This window comes from Pipistrellus kuhlii, unplaced genomic scaffold (genome assembly GCF_014108245.1).
Source record: "Pipistrellus kuhlii isolate mPipKuh1 unplaced genomic scaffold, mPipKuh1.p scaffold_m20_p_8, whole genome shotgun sequence".
NCBI classification, from domain to species: domain Eukaryota; kingdom Metazoa; phylum Chordata; class Mammalia; order Chiroptera; family Vespertilionidae; genus Pipistrellus; species Pipistrellus kuhlii.
Genome location: NW_023425584.1, coordinates 12,881,952 through 12,906,327, shown reverse-complemented (window position 1 = coordinate 12,906,327; position 24,376 = coordinate 12,881,952). Strand labels below are relative to the sequence as shown.

At 42.0% G+C, this 24,376-nt stretch overlaps 1 protein-coding gene across 8 annotated transcripts in view; it reads right to left on the bottom strand.

Moving 5' to 3' along the window:
- The window catches only part of EBF1 (EBF transcription factor 1), a 387,980-nt gene that overhangs the window by 88,392 nt on the left and 275,212 nt on the right, over window positions 1-24,376 (bottom strand). For 4 of the 8 annotated variants that reach the window (XM_036423506.2, XM_036423508.2, XM_036423502.2 and 1 more), the window contains exon 9: window positions 14,734-14,867. In XM_036423506.2, coding sequence (XP_036279399.1) covers window positions 14,734-14,867 — 134 coding nt within the window. The remainder of the gene's footprint in view (window positions 1-14,733; window positions 14,868-24,376) is intronic. The other 4 variants (XM_036423507.2, XM_036423509.2, XM_036423503.2 and 1 more) reach the window with 1 other exon arrangement.

Below are 24,376 nucleotides of genomic sequence, written 5' to 3'. Positions count from 1 at the left end.
CTCCGTGTTCACTTTCACACTTAAGGAATGCTATCCTTTGAAACACCCAAAATAGAAAACTTGAGATCATATTCATTTCTCCTCCCTTCAGTTTTCCTTTTAGTCATGTTGATTCCCTCCTCCACCCTCCCCTGCCTTCCACATTCCCGCCACACACACACATCTGAACACCATTGGCTCTGCTTCTGTACTTTCTTCTATTCAATTTATTACCATTTCTCACTCAGACTTTTTTCTAAATATTCTCCCTCTATTTCTATTTTCTCCTCCAGAATTATCTTCTTCAAATACAACCTCATAGTGCCATTCCCTGACTCAAACTCTCAGCTGCCTCAACTGCTCCCTTTACAAATTCCAAACTCCTTGGAATAATATGCAGGGTGCTCCTAGGCCTGACGTCCATCTCCCTTTCTAGTCATACTTCCCATTTTGCCTTTAGACCACATGTGTCAAACACAAGGCCCACGGGCCAAATCCGTCCCGCCAGGCCTTGCAATGTGGCCCACACCGCGCTGTCATCACTGCACTCCACTGCGTTTCCATCACAATGACAGTTTATGACTGTTCAGTAAACCATTCGGCCCGCGATTTAGGCTGGATTTTAGATTTTGGCCCCTTCTCTGATTGAGTTCGACACCACTACTTTAGACTTTCTGGAGAGTATGGCATGTGGATACATAAAAATACCAATCCTTGACTGACATCTTTGTTTTGTCCATGCTATTCCTTGCCTAAACATCTCCCTACTCATCAAAGTATCAAGAGATGGTACAGTTATGGGTCATTTAATTTTCCTCTGCATACCTCTCTGAGTTCACTAACTGCTCGGCAATATGAATTCATTAACATTGTAATCAGAAGACATCATTTTAAAGTGTTCCATTACAATGAAAGAAACACACGTGTTCTCTGCCAGGCCCCATGAGAGGCTGCCAGCGCGTGAAGGCAAACCTGCCTTAGCTCCTTGTCCAGACTCAAAGCACAAGAGCAGAAGGGTCTGTGGGGCTGGACCAGGTGAGGCACGTCGCTATGACCTCTGGGTACAAAGTGAAGCTACTGTGGCTGTGAGGGAGATGGAACATGTGAAAGGGGGCGGTGGATAGTGCCTGTCCTCCACAGAAGTGCAAGAAACAGGAGAGAGAAACTTTTTCCTATGAATGCAAGAAGAGTGTGTGTGTGTGTGTGTGTGTGTGTGTGTGTGTGTGTGTAGGGGGGTGCATGGAGATGGATGCAAAACTCCAAAAGAGACAGTCTGCAAAGTCTGGCAACCCAGGCAGAAGCATGGGTGCGGACAAAAGCCTCTTGCAGAAGTATGACCTCCATGGAGGTAAATGGGAGTGCCTCGCATTTTTAAATACCTGTTAATGAAAACATGTAGAATTCTGGGGGAAAAGGCAATTGGGAACTACTTCCTGCCTTGGGAGCCAGTGGCAGGTAGTATCTCTATCCCTTTAGCACACGCTGAATGGGCGGCCGTGATGACCTCCACTGTGATTTTTGCAGCAATGGCCTTTTGCTGTCTTCTAATTATGTGCCAAGTACTGTGTGATGCTGCTTCAGTAACTATTGTCCTCTAGTATGAGGGGCAGGTATGGGCATTAGCTAATGAGTTTTAGGCAAGTTAAAAAGTATGATCAGGGAACCAATCGGAAGTGCAAACCTGCGTGATCAATAACCGACCATACTTATACAATCCCTGCTGTCCCTTCCGGCTCCTGCCTGCTGCTTTTCCATAATTGCTGGTTTCTGTGCTTTTCCCCCTGGGTCCACCCCTGAGAGGACAGGCTGGGTCCTCAGCTTCTCCTACATCTTCAAAGGTTCTGTCTGGGGACATAGTAGGTCCTCAAAAATAAAACCCTTCTCATGGGCGAGAGGCTAGCTGAGAATGAGTTCTTAGCAAAACAAAAGAGCCATTCCAAGATAAGCCTTTATGCGTGTTTTCCAACCACTAGGTCTATATGAAATAAATGCAAATTGAAGTTCCAAGCCACAAAGCCAAAAGAATAACTGGGATTACTAGAAAGCACACCAGTGATTTTTCATTACTGGCCTAGGATTTAATATTTTAGCCTTAATCACTTTCAACACTACAAAGTTATTTTTTCAAAAAGTCCAAAATAAGCAAAGACTTAAAGAGAAGAGGTAAAATGAAGGAAAAGTTTCTTCTCTGGGAAAATGGTTAACACTAATGACTAGAAAACACCTAACGTGGCCCCTGGCAGAGTGATTTTTAGGTATTACCCATCCAAGGGCCTGGGTTCTAAGCTATGCTGGCCCACTCACCCACTGTCACCCTCAGTGCCTCAGTTTACTCATCTCATTACTACCCCAGCCTATCTGTGCTGTGGAAATCTATAATAATAAAAGTGTAATATGCTAATTATACTGGCTGTCCTTCCAAAAGAAGCCAGAGCTGCAGGGAAGCCCTGGTTCCTGTGCCAGAGGGAAGCTGGTACCAGCAGCAGGGGGAAGGAAGGCCTGCTCTTGCACGAATTTTGTGCATCGGGCCTCTAGTACTTACAGTAATGTGAAAGATGCTTTGTGTTTGGGAAGAGCTCTTTGGGGACCCTAAAGCACTTTCCAGATTAATTTTTTAATTTATATATTAATAATTCTCACAGCATTCTCCCTCCTCCTCAATTAGGATAATAATATCCATCTCTTTTGAGATAGGCAGGGGGTGCTGAGTGCTGGACATGAAGCAGACACTTAAATAAGGAAACCATAACATACAAGCATAATTAAAGCTTCAGAACCAAATCATCCAAGGATTTTTAAAGAGACAACACAGTGGTAGTGAGTTGAGCGAACAAGAAAACTGATTTTCCCACTCCACTCCGGAACATTCATCTTTCTGTAGTTAAAGATGGCATTAAAAAAAAAAAATTTTATCTTCGGGAGTTCCTGAAGGAAGCTGAAATATGAAAAGTATATACTTGTGGCAACTGTCCTGGCTGAACCTCCGTATTATATCTCTGTTTCCCCCGAAGTGGATATGACATAAATCAGGGGGGATGCCAGCTCTTCTGAGGCCCTCCGTGTATTCTGGTTTGCTCCCTAATCAGACTTCTCTGGGTTTCATAACACAGATTTTTTTGTTCCCAAGAGCTGCCTGTCTCAAAGGCAGTCTATGATTTCTCAGGGAACGTGAGAGAATGCCAGTGGAGGCAGTTACTGTTTCACAAACATTCTGGTTTCCCTTTGTCCTTTCAACAACATAAATTTAAACCAATGTTTAGCAAAATATGTTGGTTCCATGAGTTTCCAGAGATAAACTCTATGGATGAATGTCAGAGGAGATTTTTGAACGTCAAGTCTCAGGACCTGAGTTACTAGCACATGGGGAATTTGAAAGCTAGCTTTTGAACAGTTAGCAATATTTCTTAAAACTGTCTGAAATCCCTCTCATGTAAACATAGACACAGATACAGGGTACAGAGGTGTAGATATATTTTCCTTATTGTCTGTTTCCCATGACTAGAATATAAGCCCATTATGATATAAACTTTGTCATGATTTCACTATGATGTTTCCAGTTTTACTAGTACCTGGAATTAGTAGACACTCAATAAACACACTGTGGGACAAAAGTAGGTTTATAGTTGTGAGTACGTAAAGCACAGAGTTTATTCTTGTATTATTATTTATTAACTAGTGGCCCAGTGCACAAAATTCATGCACAAGGGGAGGGGGAGTGTCCCTCAGCCTAGCCTGAACCTTCTCCAATAGAGGAGGTTGTAAGATGTCCAACTGCCAGTTTAGGCCTGATCTCACAGAGACATCCCTCTCGAAATCCGGGGCTGCTGGCGCTTAACTGCTCACCTGCCTGCCTGTCCTATTGTCCCTAACCACTCTGCCTGCCAACCTGCTCGCTCTTAACTTCCCCCCCACTGCCAGCCAGCTCACCCCCAATTGTCCCCCACTGACCTGATTGCCCCCAATTATCCTCCCCTGCCAGCCTAATGGCCCCCAACTGCCCTCCCTGGTTGGTCTCCCAGAAGATCTCCCGGTATAATTAGTATATTACCCTTTTAGTATAGATCATATTTTCCATACAAATAACTGTAAACCTCCTGTTGCCTCACCCTGTACTTGTTGAATGCAGAATGAATAAATTCTGTGATGCCATTAACCACCCCTAATAATTAGGAAAAAGATTCAATGAAGTCCCTTATCAACCTACAAAAAAGAAATAATACCACATCATTCAAAACTCCTGTTACTAAAGAAAAAAAAAATTCATTTTTATTTCGTTTCCACAAACTTCCTGGCAGCCTCAATAAGCATTTGCAAAAACATACCACCCAATTCTTCTCACCAAAAAAATCCCCAAAAAACTACCCAGGTCCCTAAGTCAATGCAGTGAACTGTACAAAGCAAAACAGCAACAAGATCATCTTTCAAAATAACAGCGTTCGGAGTAAAAAGGAGGGAGAGGAGGGAAGCTAAACGGAATACACTATGCTTCAACTACCTTTGGTTTTGTGGGTTTATTTATTTATTTATTTTCTGGTAATTTATTTTTAAAATAAACTTTCTCCAGCTCTCTTCCCAGGATGTAAATCTCGAGCCAATTGGGCCCATTAAAGACTGGAACCCATCCTGACCATCTGGGAGCTGGAGAAGCGCTGGTGAGTTCCTGAGGCCCGCAGTATTCCGGGAGGAGGGGCTGGGCCCGGCCACGCCAGTCCCTGTGGTTTGAAACAGCACAATGAGCTCTTTCTCAAGGCTTGTTTTTCTAAGTTCAGTCAAGAAGGGACATCATTCCTTAATCTTGCCTGGCTTAGGGTCCTGGGCTCCTGCTTGTTTGTTTGGAAATTAAAATATAAAAGAAAGAAAAAACAAAGCCTGATACATTTATGGAAGAGGCTGCATGTTTGTTAGCAATGTTGGCGGTTTGTGGGCCCAAATCTTTGCCTATGGAATTAGGAAAGAAAACTCTAGGAACCAAAAGGCTGACAGATGGGGAAGCAGGGGATTAATTCACCTTTCAGCAAGACTTGTAGGGCCTTTCAAAGCTCTAAGAAAAGGACATCAAAATACTAAACAGGGACTCATTCTGACTTGTTTTGTGTGTGTGGTTTAGTGCATATTTGCATACTGCATACATTACACTTGCATATATATTCAGTAATTCCTCGTTTAATATGTCCCTTTGAGAAGTGAGTGGCATAGGAAACCAAAGCCAAACCCCTCTAAATACTGGGTCATCCCAACTGCTCTCGCTGGGAGCCGTACAGGGACGCATTACACATGTCAGTTAGGGAGAACACAGTGGTGACTCAGGGCCACTGTCATGGTGAGCTCTCACCAATGTGCTCCACAGTAATCAAGTTCTTCATCTGCTTTTTAGGCTGCTCCATTTCTGCCCTTGACACTTAGCTGTCACTTCTGCTGTCCCCAAACCTGCTTCTAACCACCCGCCTATAGCTTGTTCCTTTCCTATGAGCTGGGGGGAAAGATAACATCGTTTGTTAAAAAATTACTGCTCTGGTTACCCTAAAGTCTTTTATTTTATGTGTTTACCTTTTTTGCTGATTTCTGATGTCATGCTGAATTTGGGAAGTTTAAGGTCATTGTCACACTCTTCTCTGGATAAATGAGGTTTCACTACATTCTTATTAAATGGTAAGAGGTGGCTCTGGAGTCAGATGGATTTGGGTTCAAGTTGAGGCTTTGCAAATTATCAGTTGTAGGTCCTTTGAAAGTCATTCAACCCCTCTCTCTCTAACCCTCAGTTTCACTCTCTGGGAAGAGAGGAGGATAAGGAAAAGGGGCCAGCTATGTAATTAGTGTTATTATAAGGATTAATTGATATAATGCCTGTAATGAGTTAGGAGAAGGTCTCACTGGCATCGATCACTACAAAGTGTTAGTTTTATTAATACTTAATCCTCACCATACCAACAGATTTACACTGAGTTATTTATGTGCAGCCTTATTGTACAACAAATATATCTAAATATAAACTACTCATTTACAAAGACTAAACTGCAGTCTGTCTGTCTGGTACTGATTCTTTAGGGCATTGTTGAGTACAACAGTTGCTAATGAGGAGCATTTGTTTGAATGAGTTAATTGATTAATATCATTCAACGTTTCATATAAATTTGTATAAATTAATGTCTTTGATGTGCAAGGCTCTGTGCCAGACACTGTAAGAGACTAAGCTGAATGTAGCATGGACCCCGTCTCTGAAGGCAAGAACAGCCCCTTAAATAACATTGAAGATAGAAAGACATAAGGAACCTTATATGGCCATATAGGAATTCAGAAAGAAGAGAAAACAATACCTGGTGCTGGCGGAAAGACTTCACAGTCAAAAGTGATATTTTATTGAATCTTAACGAAAAGAAGATTGGGCCCAGAAAGAAGGGAAAAGCATTGTGGAAGGAGAAATGGCATAAGCAAGACAAGCACACAGAGACGAAAACTCACTATGGGTAAAAGGAGCAGCCAACACCTCAATGTGCCTGGAGCATAAGTTCAGATGCCTAGTGGGCAAGGATGTTGAAAAGAAAGGGTAGAGCCTTGAGGAGAGTGCTGGAATCCCAAACCAATGAACTTTAAGAAAAAGGAAGTCAGTAAGGTTAGTCCTGACCACCAGGAGCCAGTCCAGCAATTAGCACTGAGCACATATCTATATACATAAAAGCATAAGCGACCATCAGGACCGAACCACCAGAACAACCGGACCAGTCGCTATGACATGCACTGACCATCAGGAGGCAGATGCTCAGTCCAGAACTGCCCCCTGGTGGTCAGTATGCTCCCACAGTAGGAGCACCGCTCAGCCAGAAACCACGCTCATGGCTGACACTACTGAGTGGCAGCGGCAGTGGGCACAGCAGAGCCGGGATGAGCAGCAATGGAGCTGCACCCAGCCCCACCTGGGGCTCCTCCCTGGCCACCTGCCACTTCAGCCCTGCTACATCCCTCAGGGGGGATGTCAGACTACCTGGCCTGCAGGGATCAGGCTGAAACCATCATCCCCCTAGGAGTCCCTGCTTGCAAGAGAGCACAGGCTAGGCTAAGGGACCCCCCCCATGCATAAATCCATGCACGAGCCTCTGGTATAAAATAAACACAACACTATACTGGTAACTATTTTCCTCACAGGAGCTACATTACCGCAGTCAGGCACAAACTCTGTCTTTGATTCCTATTTAAATTAGAACCCATTACATTTCCATGGTTTCCACTCTCAAGTTATAGGTACATGAGTGTACCTCCTGAATGTGCCCTAAACAACGAGCTGAAAATGTCATATTAAAGTCGTTTTTAAATATCCCATAATTATGAATGTAGAGGATAAATTTCAAGCACCTTAGCCATTAAAAATAAAAATATAGACTAAAGCATTTTTTAGGAATAAGGTGAGCATGGTTGTAACTGTAACCATATTAAAAAGGCCATTAGACTATTTTTAATCTGTTTTTTAATATGCTGGCTCATTCTGAAATGATTTCCCATAAAAATAAGTTGGGCTTGAAAGGTGTTTTTCAAAGTCATATTCCAAATTTACCGCAACTGATTCAGACTGCTCCTTTTATTCCTTAAAAATAAAGTTTATGATTTTTCATTAAGAATCTTCCATTTAATAGGTGATCAGTAAGTATAGATTCAATATAGACTTGGCTACTTACATATTTAGGAAAAAGTAGGTGACAATGAATTATTGTATACCCATGCCTTTAATCAACTTTGAATTAAACTTACATGTGTAAGCCTCAATGTAGGTAAAAATAAATGACACAACTCTTTACATTATAACATTTTTCAAAGAGATCATTTGAGGGTGTCCTGCTCCATCCTTCGTAATTTCCTTTTTTTATTTTAGTGGAATTGTTTCGCATATAAATGCAGTAGAGATAATGAGTGTTAGAGTGTCAATGCCATGTGAAATTTGGGAAGTAAAAGGCAGTAGGTTAAAATGAAGTATATTAAAAGCCAATCGGATTCCAGGTGCGAGAGAAAGCTGAATGGGTGGGGGAGGTTGTGTTAGGAGCACAGGGCTGTAATCCCAGCATTAAGTAGCTAATGTGTTCCCAGGGCAAGCCTTGTGCGGCTCTGGAACCTCTCTCCCCTCACTTCCCTCATAAAGCAGCTGCCCTTGATGCTTGGAAGGTTCCTCTAAGCTCTCAGAGTGTGTGACTCTCTACATGTGGTTCAGTAAAAATCGAGGGCAGACAAAAGGCCTGGGAAACTTCCGGTGGGAACATATATGAGTTGTAGCCACTCATTCTCTAAGGTCACAGAGAAACAAATACTGTTTTTTTTTATTTACAATCCTTCCCCTGAGCTATGTACACAAACAAGCATTGGAAGTGGAGACAGGAAAAAGGAAAGCAATCAAGAACTGCATTTAAAACCCCGTCATCCAATTTTTGGACCCAAAAAGCCAAATCACTCCTCAGCCTCCAAATTGCCATTTACCCAACCACATTCACCCATTGGTTTTCCTCCACAGTGTCTCCTTGTGACTTCTCCCTACCTCTGGGAATGCAGTTGGAGAAAACACTTAACTAATTTGTTCACACAGGGGTGTAACTCTGGCTTCTCCCATCTGAGCCACGTGGCCCTGGCAATCTTTAAATAACCCTGTCCTACAAAGTCGCATGGCCTCTAATGCCAAGTATGCACTAACTCAAACTAGATGCAAAACATGAAGGAAATTCTGTTCAGAGCCTCACAGCATTAAAGAATAATGGCTCTAAATATTCCTGGTCTGATCTGAATAATACTCTGCAAATAGTACACATGTGTCAAACACAAGGCCCGCGGGCCAAATCCGTCCCGCCAGGCCTTCCAATGTGGCCCGCACCGGGCTGTCATCACTGCACTCCGCTGCGTTTCCATCACAATGACAGTTTATGACTGTTCAGTAAACCATTCCGCCCGCGATTTAGGCTGGATTTTAGATTTTGGCCCTTTGTCTGATTGAGTTCGACACCCCTATTTTAGACAATTCCCTCACCTCTACCCCAGCCCAACCACCTCATGATTGAATTTCATGACTTTATTTCATTAACATGAAATCCAAATGCCCAGCCATCACCAATATATCTTGCTGAAGGCGATCCCTGAAAAAAGGTTCTGTCGTCACTAACGTTTGGTACATGCCATGTACTATGTTTTGGGTATTCATAGTGCATGCCTGTCTCTCCAAAGCTGCAAAGTCCTAGATCTGTGGTCGGCAACTGCGGCTCGCAAACCACATGTGACTCTTTGGCCCCTTGAGTGTGGCTCTTCCACAAAGTACCATGGCCTGGGCAAGTCTATTTTGAAGAAGTGGCTTTAGAAGTTTAAGTTTAAAAAATTTGGCCCTCAAAAGAAATTTCAATCGTTGTACTATTGTACTGTTGATATTTGGCTCTGTTTACTAATGAGTTTGCCAACCACTGTTGGCTCAACATTTCCCAAACTTACCAAGAAAAACCTCCCTTCCTTGTCTCCCATAGGGTACCTATTGATATCTAAAGAGCTATTATACAGTATTCCATAGAACTATCTGGAAGATGATTAGAGCAACATGGAGGTATAAGTCTCCAGTTTATATAATATCAGATACCAGAATCTGAAATGTAGAGGGGGGAAAATACTAAGGACATATCAGGAGGCAGATCCAATTCTGTGGCTAATTAATTGACTTTTATAAAGTTCAAAGAAGCCTTTTGCAAATAAGTATGATAATTGCATATTGCAAGTATGCTCGCTCTAAAAGTAGAGAACAATAGTGGAAGAAAAGAAGCTACTTCTTGCCCTCTGACTTTGGAGGGAGTCTCAAGGGAGTCAACTCTAGATAGAAGGAATTACTAGAATTGTAGCTGATTCCAAAGAGGATTTCATCTAAGCCCTCATTTTCAGATGGGGAAACTGAGGCCAATGACCAACCCTGACTAAAATCTGGATGCTCCAACTGAGCAATGAAAAGGACTGCAGTCAGGATGCAGGTCTCCTTACTGGTACCTTGCCTACTGCTACCCCACTCTATCTCAGCCTTTGCTGGGTGACTGTCTGTCTGCAGTTCTCTGCATCTTCTGCTCCTAGCCAATCCCACCACTGTAGTTTTTTGTTGTTGTTGTTGTTTTGTTTTGTTTTGTTTTGTTTTTTACCAGCAGCTTAAATACCTTAAGCTGTATGAATTCTCTTGGAGAGTTCAGTGATTAAATAAAAGGACTGTGAGAACCTCAATTGTCTAGCACAGAGACCAACCCGTATGTAACAGGAAGCTTGATTAGTTATTCAAACAGCCTACTTCTGGCTACACCACTCCCTCTTCCTTCTAGTACCTTGCCTCAAATTTGCATCTGTAAATTGAACATTGGATTATATAAACATATTATGAAACTCTCTAATTTGTTTCATGGGACCAAGTTGTTTTTCCAAATGAAACATCAGCTTCCACAAGCCTAATTTTAATCACCCATAGTACCTAACCCAGAGCTAGGGCAAGCCAGCCAGTACTTATTGTTGAAAAATTAGAAGAATTCAGAAGGAGATACTAAAAGAATGATTATCTTTACAAACTAGTAGTAGGAGCCCCTTCCTCCTCCAAATCACATTTTGGTGGGTAATCAAAAGCAACCAAGTACATCTCTGACTAAGAAAATATTCAACTCACATTAAAAATTAGGACACATCAATCCTGTTGGTTTTATTGGGTTTATGCTAGAAGGGAAAGAAGAAATAAAAAGAGGAAGAAACATCAGTGATGAGAGAGAATCACTGATCAGCTACCTTCTGCACTCCCCCTACTGGGGATCAAGCCCACACACAGATATGAGCCCTGACTGGGAATTGAACCATGACCTCCTGGCTCATAGGTCGATGCTCAATCACTGAGGCGGGGCTACAGGTTCATGTGTTTTCTTAAGTCTTTGGGGGTAAGTCAGGATAAACACAAAAATATCAATAAAATAAGTTGCTTTTAAATGATATATAGAGAGAATGAATAAAGGGTTAGAAACAATGAAGGAAAAATAACAAAGAGAATGAACCAAACTCACAGAAAAGCCATGGGGTTGACCTCAAACTTAGGATCCCGTAGGAGGCAGCCCTGAGTTAGGAGCAATGGAGTGCCACCTTTCTACCTCCCAACCCTCAAGGGACAATCAGTGAGCTAAACTGAACTACTCATTTGCAAAAGATTGGGTTGGTAGGGGAAGAACACAGATGAGGGAAAATTAAGCCAGCCCTATTTTCTCTGGTTCTTTTTAAAAAATTATTTAGCTAAAAAAAGACTCAACTGTTAATCTAAAATGTTGCTTGCCTGTCCTTGCCCATAAACCTGCTTCCTAAGAGCTTTAGGCTATACAATGAGAAAAATGGAGAAGAAATCAAAGTTTATTTATAACTAGAGGCCCGGTGCACGAATTTGTGCACCAGTGGGGTCCCTCGGCCTGACCTGTGGGATCAGGCTGAAACCAGATCTCTGATATCCCCCAAGGGATCCCAGATTGAGAGAGGGCACAAGCCAGGCCCAGGGACCCCACAGGTGCACAATCAGGGCTAGGGAGGGATGCAGGAAGTTGGCCAGCTGGGGAGGGACCACAGAAGGGCTCCAGGGCTTGTCTGGTCTATTTCCCTCAGTCCCAATCAGCCGGACCCTAGCTTCAAGCTAACCTATGTGTTGGAGCGTCTACCCCCTGGTGATCAGTGCACATCATAGCGAGCAGTTAAGCGGCCTTTAGCACATTCTTTTTAACTGGTTGAAAGGCCAACCAGACACTTAGCATATTAGGCTTTTATTATATAGGATTAGAAGACCTCGATTTTAGAGGTGGCATGTCCTTGAGACCACATGGCTGGCCAGGGGACAAAGATTTCAGATAGTTAGTGGTCTTACTCTAGTAATGAGGTCCGAACAGGTTAACTGTATTGCCTAAAATCACTTATGAAGACAAAGGAAAAGGCTGCCTTCTGCCCCCAACACAAGGCATGTACCTTTCATAAGGATTAAGTCATCCTACCAACCAGTGGCTCCACCACAACATATACAACTAGAAAGTGGTAAAATCCTTGGGTCAAATTTTGGCACAGGGTAAATCATAAACAGTTAACAAGGTGAGCCCTGTAGTTAGATTGTCTAGGCTCAAATCCCACTTGATAACTAACAGCTCATTTAACTTTCCCAAGCCTCAATTCCTCATCAGTAAAATGAAAATGAGATAGTATACAGATGTTATAAGACCTGCATGAGAGCCATAACAAACACTTACAATAGTACCTGGCAAAAACTAAATGTTCAATAACCATTAAATAAAATCTGTCATGCTCTGCATTTTTCTATAAGTTTTTCATAAATATTTTCTCTTAAATATTCACAGTATCAAGTTCTCATTCTATCCAATGGAATCCTAGAAAAATGATCCCAAAATTGATATCTTTTGCCCCTACCAAAATAAAAGGTACTTGACTACTATTATTATTACTGCTACTACTATGCCATCTATGTGGTTTTTTCCTCCTCTTTCTGTTCTTCTTCCCTTTCTCAGTATTCCATTTGCTTGCTCATTAACCTGGGCTTTTATTTCTTTTGTAAAAATGACCTTTGTAGCTCAAATCCCATCTCTATCACTATTGGGCTGTATGGAGTCAGACAGGTTTCTTAGTGCCTCAGACACTCAGTTTACTCAGTTGACCTAGAACAAGGTGGAGGCACATGTGAACGACTTCCTGATGTGTGGAAGAACGTATTCCACAGTCAGTGTAGTGCACTTGGGCTAAGACAGACTGGGGTGCTTTGTTTGACTGGCTGGTTTTTGGCACAAGGTTTTAAATGAAGTTCAGACTAACTCACCTTACTCTCAGGGGTTCAATGAGACTTACTGCCAATTCTGAGCCCCACTTCTCATTCAGACTTTACACTGACTGCAGTAACATGGATAAGTAACAGAATGACTGATAGAAAGGGGTGGAGATAGAGCCACAAGACCTGGTTCAGGTTGTGCTTGTGTAGACTGCTCTCTTCAACAGGGAGGAAGACAACTGGTTGGCAGTCAAACATGCCATGTTTGTGATGCTTCTAATTTTACAACGCACTGGTTCTGACAGAGAATGGGCTGCAGTTGGCACGGGGAGCTCATGCCTGGGATGTTTTAACTTGGACTACAATTACTCTGAGGGAATGAGAAGCCCATCCCTGATTCAGCTTTACCAGAGCTCTGATTCTCTGGCCAAGCACATGCCACTGGCTGGCTGCATGAGAAACACAAAGGGAGAGACAGGGCTGGCAAGGGGCTTGCCAGGGTGGACACTGGCAGTGAAATGTGCACATAGAAAGCTTAAAAAGACAGGCTTGGCTTTGGAAAGATAAACATAATCAACAATCACCGTCTGTACTCCGCTTATCTCGATGGCCCCTCTAAAGAGAAAACACAAATAAAACGTCTAGATGGGATAAGCAGTGGTGGGAGAACCACTAGAAATGGAAATAGAAAATCTGAGTTCTAGCTCCAGTTGCCTACTGACTTCTCTGTGTGGCCACATGCACACCACATTCACTCCATGGGCGCTGGATGGCTGCTTTCAGGTTGTATAAGGATGTATCTCTAAGCCTCAGTATCCTTCTCAAGACAAGATCCATGCTAAGTAAGAGTCTTTACCTGGTGGTGTAGAGAGAGTGACATGACCAATGCCAAGCCCAGCACAGTGCCTAACCCAGAGTAAATCTCAATTAGGTTTAGCGATTCATATGACTACTTGCAAAGTGAGTGGGACAAGTATATGGTACTTTGTGGCCCTAACATTGTTTCTAGTCTAAGCTTGGGTGAGGTGAAAGAGAAGGGATTATCTGGCTGGGAAGTCTAGGCTCAGAATTTAGAAAGCAAAGACAAGTTTGCCATGGCATCTGTACAATGGTGATGTTTACATTTTGTAATCTTTTTTTAAAAAAATATTTTATTGATTTTTGTACAGAGAGGAAGGGAGAGAGATAGAGAGTTAGAAACATCAATGAGAGTCATCGATCAGCTGCCTCTTGCACACCCCCTACTGGGGATGTGCCCGCAACCAAGGTACATGGCCTTGACCAGAATCGAACCTGAGACCTTTCAGTCCCCAAGCCGACGCTCTATCCATTGAGCCAAACCAGTTTCGGCTACATTTTGTAATCTTAATCCAACTTGATTATTGCTATGCAAGTCAATTGGCACGTTAAAATAATTATCACAGTCCTTGGTTGCTGTCACACACTGAGGTGCCTGAGACCTGTAAATCCCTAATTCTGGTTCTCCCAGGTTCCCCTGGCAAATCGCTCAGTTTCTGGGTCACTGAATAAATCAAGGACCACCTACCCCTAGATTATTGCTGTCATTTGAATGGTGCTCCTTGAGGATGGGCCTACAAGAGACTCCACCTGCAAACCTTCACAGATGACTCCCTTGCTAGGGTTTGGACGAGGCTTTTCCTATAGATTTCGTGACCTCGGATCTCCTTTCTAACTACCAATATCCAATAGGACCTCCACCTCATAGCAAGCCCAACAGGACAAATGACCAAATGAAAACTCTCTGATTACTAATGGGTCAAGGGATGGAAGTCATTTCAGTGAAAAGGGCTGCCTCCTGGTAAGCCCAACCCATCTTTCCTAGTTTCCTGGAGTCCTGGACCCTGGTGCTGGCCCACCCAGGGTGGCACCACCAATTCCACACACTCTATTACACATTCAAGTGTAGACAGGATCTTCCACTAGACCAAGCTATTAGATATTAATGTTCAGACAACACCTACCTCACTCCAGACCAGCATGGTACCGAATATGACCTGTAACCCATCAAAGAAATTGTCCCCTATGATGATCACAGTCGCGCCTCCCGTCGTCCATCCTTCACTCGGGCTGATGGCTTTGATACAGGGAGTAGCTGCTTTTCAACACACATGAAAAAGAGAAGGAGTCTGCTGTTAGAATCAAACTTTAATGATGGGAGACTTGAGAAAAAGAAAAAAAAATCTTTTATCTTTTCACGAACAAAAAGTCCTGCAAGATCTCAGCGTTTCTTAGCCACATTAGGACCAGAAACCTTAGGGTGCAATTTCTCAGTTTTTAAAAAGCATTCTTTTCATTTTTTCTACTGAGAGACATATGTTTTCCCCAAATCATTTTCAAACCTGAAATCTTATGAAATGGAAGCAATGTTTAATTTATGAAATACTACAGATTATAAAAAATGAACAATGAATGGCTTTTTGGAACACACTGGAACACTTATAGAATTGCTTCATAATGAAATATACATCCTGAAAATAAGCTCATAGATTTTTCTAGACAAACATTTCTGTCCAGTAGGAAGCAGGAAAGGAGGCACGAGCAAAAAATTATTCTTGCTGAATGCCTTTTGTCTGTAACACTAGCGTAGAACATTCCTCGTTAAAAATCATTAAAATTTTTTTCATTAAATGTTATGGATTCCTTTTTATAGGTGCAACATGCACAGGTCACTTGGGGTGAGTTATGCAACTGCACAGCTGAGTCAGGGCTGAACCACAGAATCTCATGACCTTTGTTTTGCTGTCATTCCCAGGCATAAACTCCTAGAACTGACTTTTTCGGAATTTCGTATCTCTTATTTTTTCCATTATAAATGACCCTTGGAGATGGGAAATAATTTGCAAATACTGCAATTCCAAACAGACTGGAGGAGATTTGCCTGATGAGCATGGTGTACTTTCAAGAGAATTACTGGGCATAAATGTAATTGTAGGATTATGTTTTAGAACTGTCTCACAGGGCACCTTCCTTCCCCTGAGGATTTTTAACTCTGCGATGCCACGCTGCTTTTGCCATGATTACTTTTATGAACACGACCAAAGCAAAATTCTCAAGTGAGGAATGTGTTGTGCCAGGAGAGAAAATGAGACCCTCCTCTATAAAAAAAATTTATTAAGTATCCAAGACTGACTTTCCAAGTATTGAAGCCAATGTGAGCACCAGTTAATTTTAATGGGATTAAAAAAAAAACTGGCAAAAAATTATTGGACTTTGTCAAATTTGGCAAAAAGTCATGCTTTAACTTTTGCAAGAAAGAAAATATGAAGCCCAGCCCAATGGGACCATTGCTCACGTGCAGCCACACAAACAAGCAGAGTGGGTTTGATTTTGGTTCAAATTAGTCTTATAAAATTGCACAGAAAATTTAAGAAATATCCAAACTAAACATTTCATGTTGGCTGAACTCAGAGTAATGCATTTACAACTCAAAATGGGCAGCTCGGATGCCTTTTCTCTCCTCCACTTTCCCCCCAAAACAAAATAATTAATCAAGAAAATGTAAATGATTCATGACTTGAAAAATCCTTGTCCAATTTTTAACACACATAAAGGTTGTGATTCACAGTTCCACGGGCCCAGGACTTCTTGTTTAGCAACATTTTTCTCTAAAAGTAAAACAGGTTTACATGCATAATCAAATACCCCAAACCAAGGATAAACTATGATGTATGATTTCAAGCAAATTATGAGAGAAATAAACTACATTTCACAACGATGTAAAATTCTTCAAATAAAAGCAGCTTGGAAAAATTCTAGTTAATGTCTCAAAATCTTAACTCTTAATTTCAAACTCAGTATATTCAGTTGCTAGAGTAGAAGAGGTCTCGCCTATCTCTTCAACTTCTGAGAAGAATGGGATATTGGTTTAAATGAACTGGCCTTGACAGAGTCCCTCCTGATGGTGGTATTATCAAATGTGGATCCTGTGATTACCTTCATAAAACACAAAATAGGCTTGGTGTTTATGTCTGGATTAGCTTGGGGATTTCTTTTAAATTTTTAATTTCTTAATTTGTTTTTTAGTCATACAAGTATGTTTCTTTGGATAAATATGGTCTCCTCCAGGCTTCCTCCTCATTGTACAGAAGGAGACAGAATGTGCTGGTGTATCATTGAGACTCATCTATAGTTAAGATGTTACAACAGCATAGCAACACCTGCTGGATTTAAACTTGAGCCCCTCCCTCTTTCTCTTCTTTCATTTGTTATTTGTAGGATACAGAAGGCATGTGAATATGTGTGCATGTGTGTTTGTGTGTGTGCTTTCAAACATTTCCTGAGAAAAAGCGTGTCTTCAAAATGTGTGAGCAACTGTCCAGAAACAAAGCTAGATGCAACTTGTAGGAGGAGAGAAAGAGCAGCAAGCTTGGTGAGGAGACAATATATGGCACTATCTTATTAGATTTTTGGAGAGAGAAAAAAGTCTTGAAGGAAGTACCCCAGGAAAGGAGTGGCACATCTCACCTCCTGGTCCATCCTACCTCAATACTCAATGTCAGCCACTGTGCCTGCTTAGAGACTAGACACCATTTTTAGAACAGGTAAGGCATGCAGCCCTTTCCAAGTTTAGACTTCACCTGGTTCTAGAGGCGCTCTTACACATCTGGACCTTTTAGCAGTCTTAAGCAGAAGCTCTATAGCACTCCCCCCGTGGGAAGCTAGGAAAATATGTAAAGGAATCATGGACTGTGCCACCGAGAGAGAGGAGTAAGAGATGTTACCGGCATCTAGCATCAGGAGGCTAAGAATGCTGAGTATCTGACACTGCCTGGGATGATCCATCCAACATGATGAACTCTAAAATGTCAGTGGTGCATGGTAGAAAATACTCTACCTAAAAGACCAGGCCCAGGAACAGGTGTTAAGAACTGACAGATCCATACAGGTCAAGAAACACAGATGAATAAAACAGTGCAGGGTCTCAGAACAAGCATGAGAGGGAGGGATGGCCACTGACACTAGGAACTGGAGAAGCAATGGGGAATGACAGGACACTGACAGTTTGCTAAATGTGCCCCCCACCTAAAGGTGTCACTGCTACTCAGCTCCAGCCATTGGTAACTGCACACAAACACAAGCCCAGGTTGTGGGTGGGACTTCAGAAAAAAAGATAGGAACCTAGACTTTTATGTGAAATTTCCAAATCTTTAAATGTTGGCAACTAATTCAATAAATTGTGTTGGCTAAACAAAATGTTGATGAGTAGATTGAACTCACAGAATGTCATTTTACCCTTCCACCTGAGTCATGAATTTGCCAGACTAAACACAGCCCAGGAAATACTTGCAAATTACGACCAAACTAAGGTACCCAAATGTCCACAGCAGTCCTGACAGTAAAATATCCAAGAGCCTAGGTGCTCCCGGCTAGAGAGTGATTAAACAAGCCATGGTAATCCATACTATAGAATATTAGGAGGGTCCTTAGAGCAGATGAAAAGAAATTCTATAAACTGACATGGGTAGATGTCAAAATACATTAGGGAGGGAAAAACACAATTTGTATTCTGGAGAATAATGTAACCTTGTTTATTTAAAAATGATATATATGAGCCTGTATGTGCATAGGTATGGGAGAGCACGAATGTGAGTTTGTATGTATGTGTGTGTGTATGCAATTATCAGTGAACAGGTATGATAGACAAAGGTCTGGAAGGATGTACACCAACTCTTGTCAGTGTGTCCACATGCAAAAGGAATGTGACTAGCGTGAAACTAACAGAGAAGGGTGACCATTCAATTAGACTCTGTACACATCTGTAGGGTTTGAATTTTTTCAATGAGCATATGTTGAGGTAATACATTATTATACATAAAAAATAAATAACAGCAGAGCATTTGACTCTATGGGAGGTAAAGACTGTGCTTTTTAAAAGCAAACTGGTGGTGATTTTTTATTTTTTTTAAGCCAGGCTGTGCTGAGAAACAGACCCTGAGCCTCTCCTTCCCTCTTCCTTTTGGCTGTCTCTAAGGAAGCTCAGTCATCTAACGGCACAGGACTTATTTCTCCTGCGCTCAGGATACCCAGGGAAACCCAGAGGTAAGAGGAGGAGAGATAGTTTTTAATACAGTTGCAGAAGATGTAGTCAGTGGACTTTGAGGGTGAAAAGATTTATAAAAGAATTCAATACAGCCCAGGAGTCTAATAATCAATAAAATTCTATCTCCAAGAAAATATTACAAAATGCGGCAAGAAGAGGGGGTTTGAATACAAAACCACTTTTACCAGCCAAAATCTTGACTTAATTAATAGATGTTCTTCCTCACCAATGAATTTTCACACATTTACGTATCCACAAGGACTACTAGCCAATTCCTGTTTGCAAACCTTGTTAAACACAAAAGTTCGGAGGGGTTGGTATTTTTGCTGCTGCTTTTTTCTTTTTTTTCTTTTTTACTTCTCCCCCCACTACCCCCCAACAGCCACTAAAATAGAGATTTTCCTTCCTTCACATGATGACAATAACGTGATTACCCCACCACAGTTTAGCATAATGGCTCTGAAACGCTCGTGGCACATTGCAGAGTTAAAGTGGAAATTATTAGGTAGCTCTTCTTTGTTATAATAATGATCACTCCACAAATAAAAGCTCTTCTCCCAAAGGTACTGCGAGGCACAAAATGCTAATTCTGGAGATTATGTGTGCGCTTTTATTAAATATTACTATGCCCTGTCTGTCTGAGGGCTTCTTTGCTCTGATTGTTTTATGAGGACCATGTTAATGTCATTCCCATCTTGCTAGCAGCAGGCACACATTTTAGCGTTTGCATGAGAGTTGATCAAAGGCCACGTGCTGGGGGAATTGCTGAGAAAACACGGACAAGCGATAAAAATCTAACAGATTAATTGGTTTAAATTTCATTTCAGGGTGTTGAACTTTGGCTCGAGACTCTAATACTACACCGCGAGTCAGGGCCTAATTACCAGATTTCCAATTTGCTTCTGAACAATGGTCGGGGTGAGGAAAAGCGAGGGAAGAAAGAGGAGGTGGGGGGTGGGGGGTGGAGGGAGGAAGAAACTGTTCAGCCTCCAGTACATATTTAACAACGAATGTTCTGTGTGCAGACAGCGGTGCCAGGGGACTCTGAAGTCACCTGCTCTACCTCCTGAGCGTTTCTATTCCCTCCTTATAGCCGCGGAAGGCAGAAGAAATCACAGATGCCCTCAGCGGTTTAAAATTTCCTGATGTACGTACAGGATCAATGTTACAAGATTCGACGGCCTGCTCGCTCGCATCGGAGCACGGGGCTCTTTATTAGCAAGGTGAATTTATAAGCGGGAATCGCCACTCCGCCTCCAATAGAGATGATCTATTTCACGGGGAGAGAGCAAGGGCCAGGAGGACCATGTTTACCTCGGGGTTTATGGGTGGCCTTGGGAATAAGGGTTAATTGAGCTCAGAGGTGCCTGCCCATTGAGGTGAATTAGTGGTGTGTGCGGCAATCAGCGGGGTCTTGGGGCTGCTCTTGCTTTCGCCTCTGAAATCTCTTTGTGCCGCGATCAATACCTCACTTGTTTGGGGGGTTGGGGAGGTGACCCGGGTTCAGCGTTTATCATCCTTTATCCCCCAGACCAGGCTTTTGAAACAGTTGATGTCCCGTTAGAGGGCCACTGTGGGTGCTTTTATTCCCCATTCCCGTATTCAAGTTCGCTGGGGAAACAAGCCTGGATCAGCTGCTAAAATGCACACATTTAGAAATGTTCTAATCCCATTCTAAATCTCAAGGTGAAATCCCACAAACGCAGGTACAAGGTCCTTTCCCGTTTCTATCGTGTGTGGCTTTGAAAAGGATGTAGGCTCTCCTCCTCTGGCATTTTATTAACCAGAACTCTCAATGGATGAGCATTTCCACCGAACAGGTTATGGGTGCTTATAGCGGAGACAATGTCCGCACCAGCCCACGTGGCTTCTGAGTAAAGCCAGAAAGATGTGATTACATTAAGTGGATTTTCACATTCAGAGTGTTATAGGATTGGAATACAGGGAAGAGCACCAGCTGTTTACATTACACATCTACCCCTTCGTGTGACCTTAAAGCAGTCATTTACCTTCCCCTCTCTTAGCTGTGGCTGCCCCCTGGGTGCCCACCTCATAGACTCGTGGCAAAATGCAGCAAGTGCCTACATGTGCTTTGTGCCTGTGAGATAGTACCCTTGACGCTGGCAAGTAATTATTGTCGTTATCATCAGCTCCCCATTAGCAAGTTTATTTATTTACTAGAATGCCCTGTAGTCTCATCACTGAGAGAATGTAGTTTATTGGAAAACTTTCCTCGGAACTTCCAGTCCAGTGACTTACTAAGCAGCCAGTTCAATCCATGGAGGCGGTGGGGTTGGCATCCACACTTTGCCTGGAATGGATATTCATGGCAATCTTTTCAGAAATGAGGAATTGGCTCTAATTTTAGTGTCCCACGCTCTTGAGACTTGGCAGAAAAGGTTGCAAAACCCATGAGCTCAGTTCATTTCTTCGGGACAGTTGTGGCCCCATAAAGTCTCGGGCCTTTCTCCCTCGTCTCTACTTGATTTGGGTGAAGTTGTGCCTGAGAGAAACCTGTTCAGAGACAATGGGGACACAATGTATCCCCACTTGGACTCAGCACACCAATATCCGGGTCTTTTGAGTGACATGACTTATCTGACTGCACACAGCTCAGTGCCACCAACACCAGTGTTTTCTGATCCTGACAACTGGCAGCTACTGGCCAGGAAAGAGGACCTGGTATTCATCCGAGGAGAAGATTGGCCCTCCTCGTCTTCCTTGTTTTCCCCCTGTACAGGAGGCAAATCTATTCAGAGTCTACCCACCCTCTTTCTGGTGCCTTAGAAACCAGTAGCAGTTATGATGCCTGACCTGAACCCTAGCGCCAGCCTGTGAGAACTTCACTTGCAGAATCCTAATGGCCCCAAAGACTCATAGGCAGAAAACAGGCACAAAAAAAACAAAACAACAAAAAAAAACAACTGGGTAGTTTCCTGAATAAGAGATAGCAATCTTTGTAACTCTTACTCTCTTGCTTTGAGGTACCAGATTTATTTCTGCCTTCCTTTTTGTTTTTCAGTAATTGGACTATGCAGTTAAGCATTTTATTGTTTATTAAGATTTTAATTTTGTTTTGTTATTGGTCTGTATTTACTATTCCACCCACTAGCATATCTAGATATTACTTGGCAAAGAATCATATATTTTCTATGCAAAAGAGCCTCTGTTGTGTGAGAGAGAGATGTTTGTCATTTTCAAGAGAAATGTAACCCATGATATAGAGATTTCTCAACTCCAGATGCAATTAAATCTATTAAATATTAAATAAGGAGATCAAGAATTTCAAGTGTTTTTCATCCTTTATTCCAAAGTGACTTCACTTGGCAAGGAAGCCCTTTGCTTTGACAGCATTAATGGTTCTCACAGAAAAGAGAAAAGAGAAAAGTCCTGGTCATAAGATGGAGACACAAATCCAACACCCATAGATATCAAGGCAGGGTTAACTTGGTAGGGAGAACTAGCACTACGTGTAGCTAAACTTAGCACCATGGCTAAAGTCCAAGCTATGCCATTTGCTAAACAAAGCCCAAGCCCAAGTGTATCTACCACCTGGATATTGTGTAGCTTTCCTATTCTTTTCTGAATTAGCACAATTCCTCAACAGTCAGTGGACATGGCATTCGAGGAAGGGAAAAACAAATCTTGGTGTAACAATTGTAAGCTGAACATGCCAGGGCAAGCACTTTTGTATTTCTAAGTTTGTCTACCTGAGAGCCACATCTGTACAGGTTCACTATACACCATTATTTAATGATTTAGCAGTGAAAAATCTTGACATTTTGATGCACCTATAATTTCTAAACTGCACTTGTTAAGACTTATTGATTTAATGACATGCAACACAGCATTATTTCATAATATGTAAAAATAAATGTTTGTTAAAAACACTTTGGAAGCTTAGAATTTTATAGCTCAAGGGTGTGAGAATGTACTGTTCTCTGCCTCCTGTTTGATCTGTCACACCCAAAATTGAAATGCACAAAATATTAATCCTGGAACAGCTAATAACATATACTACTATCAGCCTTCCTTATTTCTTTTCTCTCTCATTCTATGATTATCAGCAACACCATTGCAAAATAATGGGGAAAAATTATCATGGAGGGTGAGAGAATCCTCAAAATGAATTATTCATGGGTCCAATTGTGATATCCGTTGCAACAATAATACATTCACTTGCCTCTGATTATACAATAAGTAAATAACTCTTTTCTTCCTAACAAGAAGAACTTTCACACACAAATTTATTTTTTTCCCCAATTCTCCTCTTTATCCTGTTGTGAAAAAAGTTCTAGTTATCAAAGCCAAGGAAGAAAGGGAAATAAAAATAATTTTCCAAAAATGGACACCCAATCCTCTATAATAAAAGCCTAATATGCAAATCGACCAAACAGCGGAATGACCAGTCACTATGACATACATTGACCACCAGGGGGCAGATGCTCAATCAACAGGAGAAAGCTTCAGTGTTGAGCATCAGCCCCTCTAGAGAAAGGCAACTGGTGATGGCGATTGGTGAGGCAGGGCCAGCCAGTATGCAGCACCAGGCCGCCAGCTAAGGTGGGTGCCAGCAGGGCCTCCAGATCGCCCCACCTGCTGGTCACCCCTGATCACCTGCCAGACCTAAAGACCCCACCCTATATATTGGGAACGGTTGCTTAAATTTAAAAATTAAAACTCTAACACTGAAAAAACAGGATGATGCAGCAATGACATGCATGGACTCTGGCTTGCACATTTTGTGATCTGCCCTAATTCTGACACTTATAACTGTGTGACAAAGTTAATTACTTCTCTCTACTTCAATATTTCCACCCATAAGATGGGGAAAATGGTACTAATGCCTCAGAAGGATCATGTTATATACTACTTTTTATAATCAGGGCAAAAAAAAAAAAATGTAGCTGCTCAGACAATAGCAAGATGCCTTTCACCTGTATGAAAATATGGTCACTGGAGCAGGCAGCATCACAGATTGCAAGAAGGTGCAGGCCAGGCTGAGAGACCTCCCCCCCTCACACCTGAATTTTGTGCACTGAACCTCTAGTATTGTATAAAGGAAACAATTTTCAGATTAAAAAAAAAAAAAAAAGTCACTGCTTCGTCAAGGAATACTCAAGTCTTGATTCACAAGCCATTGTCCTGGGCCTGGAAAATCATAAAGGCAAACACAAACAAGTCTAGTGGAAAATGGGTGACGTTAATCTTGGCTGGAGCTGTATTGTTAACAGGCCTTGAATGTTTGTGCCGGATTACCCAGATGGTCATACAGGAATCGGCCTGATAGGATTAAACCTTTATGCCGAATTCGGCTCCATCTGTCCGCCAAGGTTTCTTTCTCCTTATCTGAATATGAATTTTTGGCCTTCTTGGGTCTTGGAGCTGAACCTAAATTCAGCATTAAAAAATAGATATTGAATACATGCAGAAAATTTAACATTTTGTTCGTTAGTCTCCATTGAGATAAGCTTGGTCTTTTTTCTAGAACACATTTTTGGTGAAGAATTTTCCTAAGATGGAATTTAAAAGTTTGCAGATTATGCTTTGGTGGTGATTGTTGT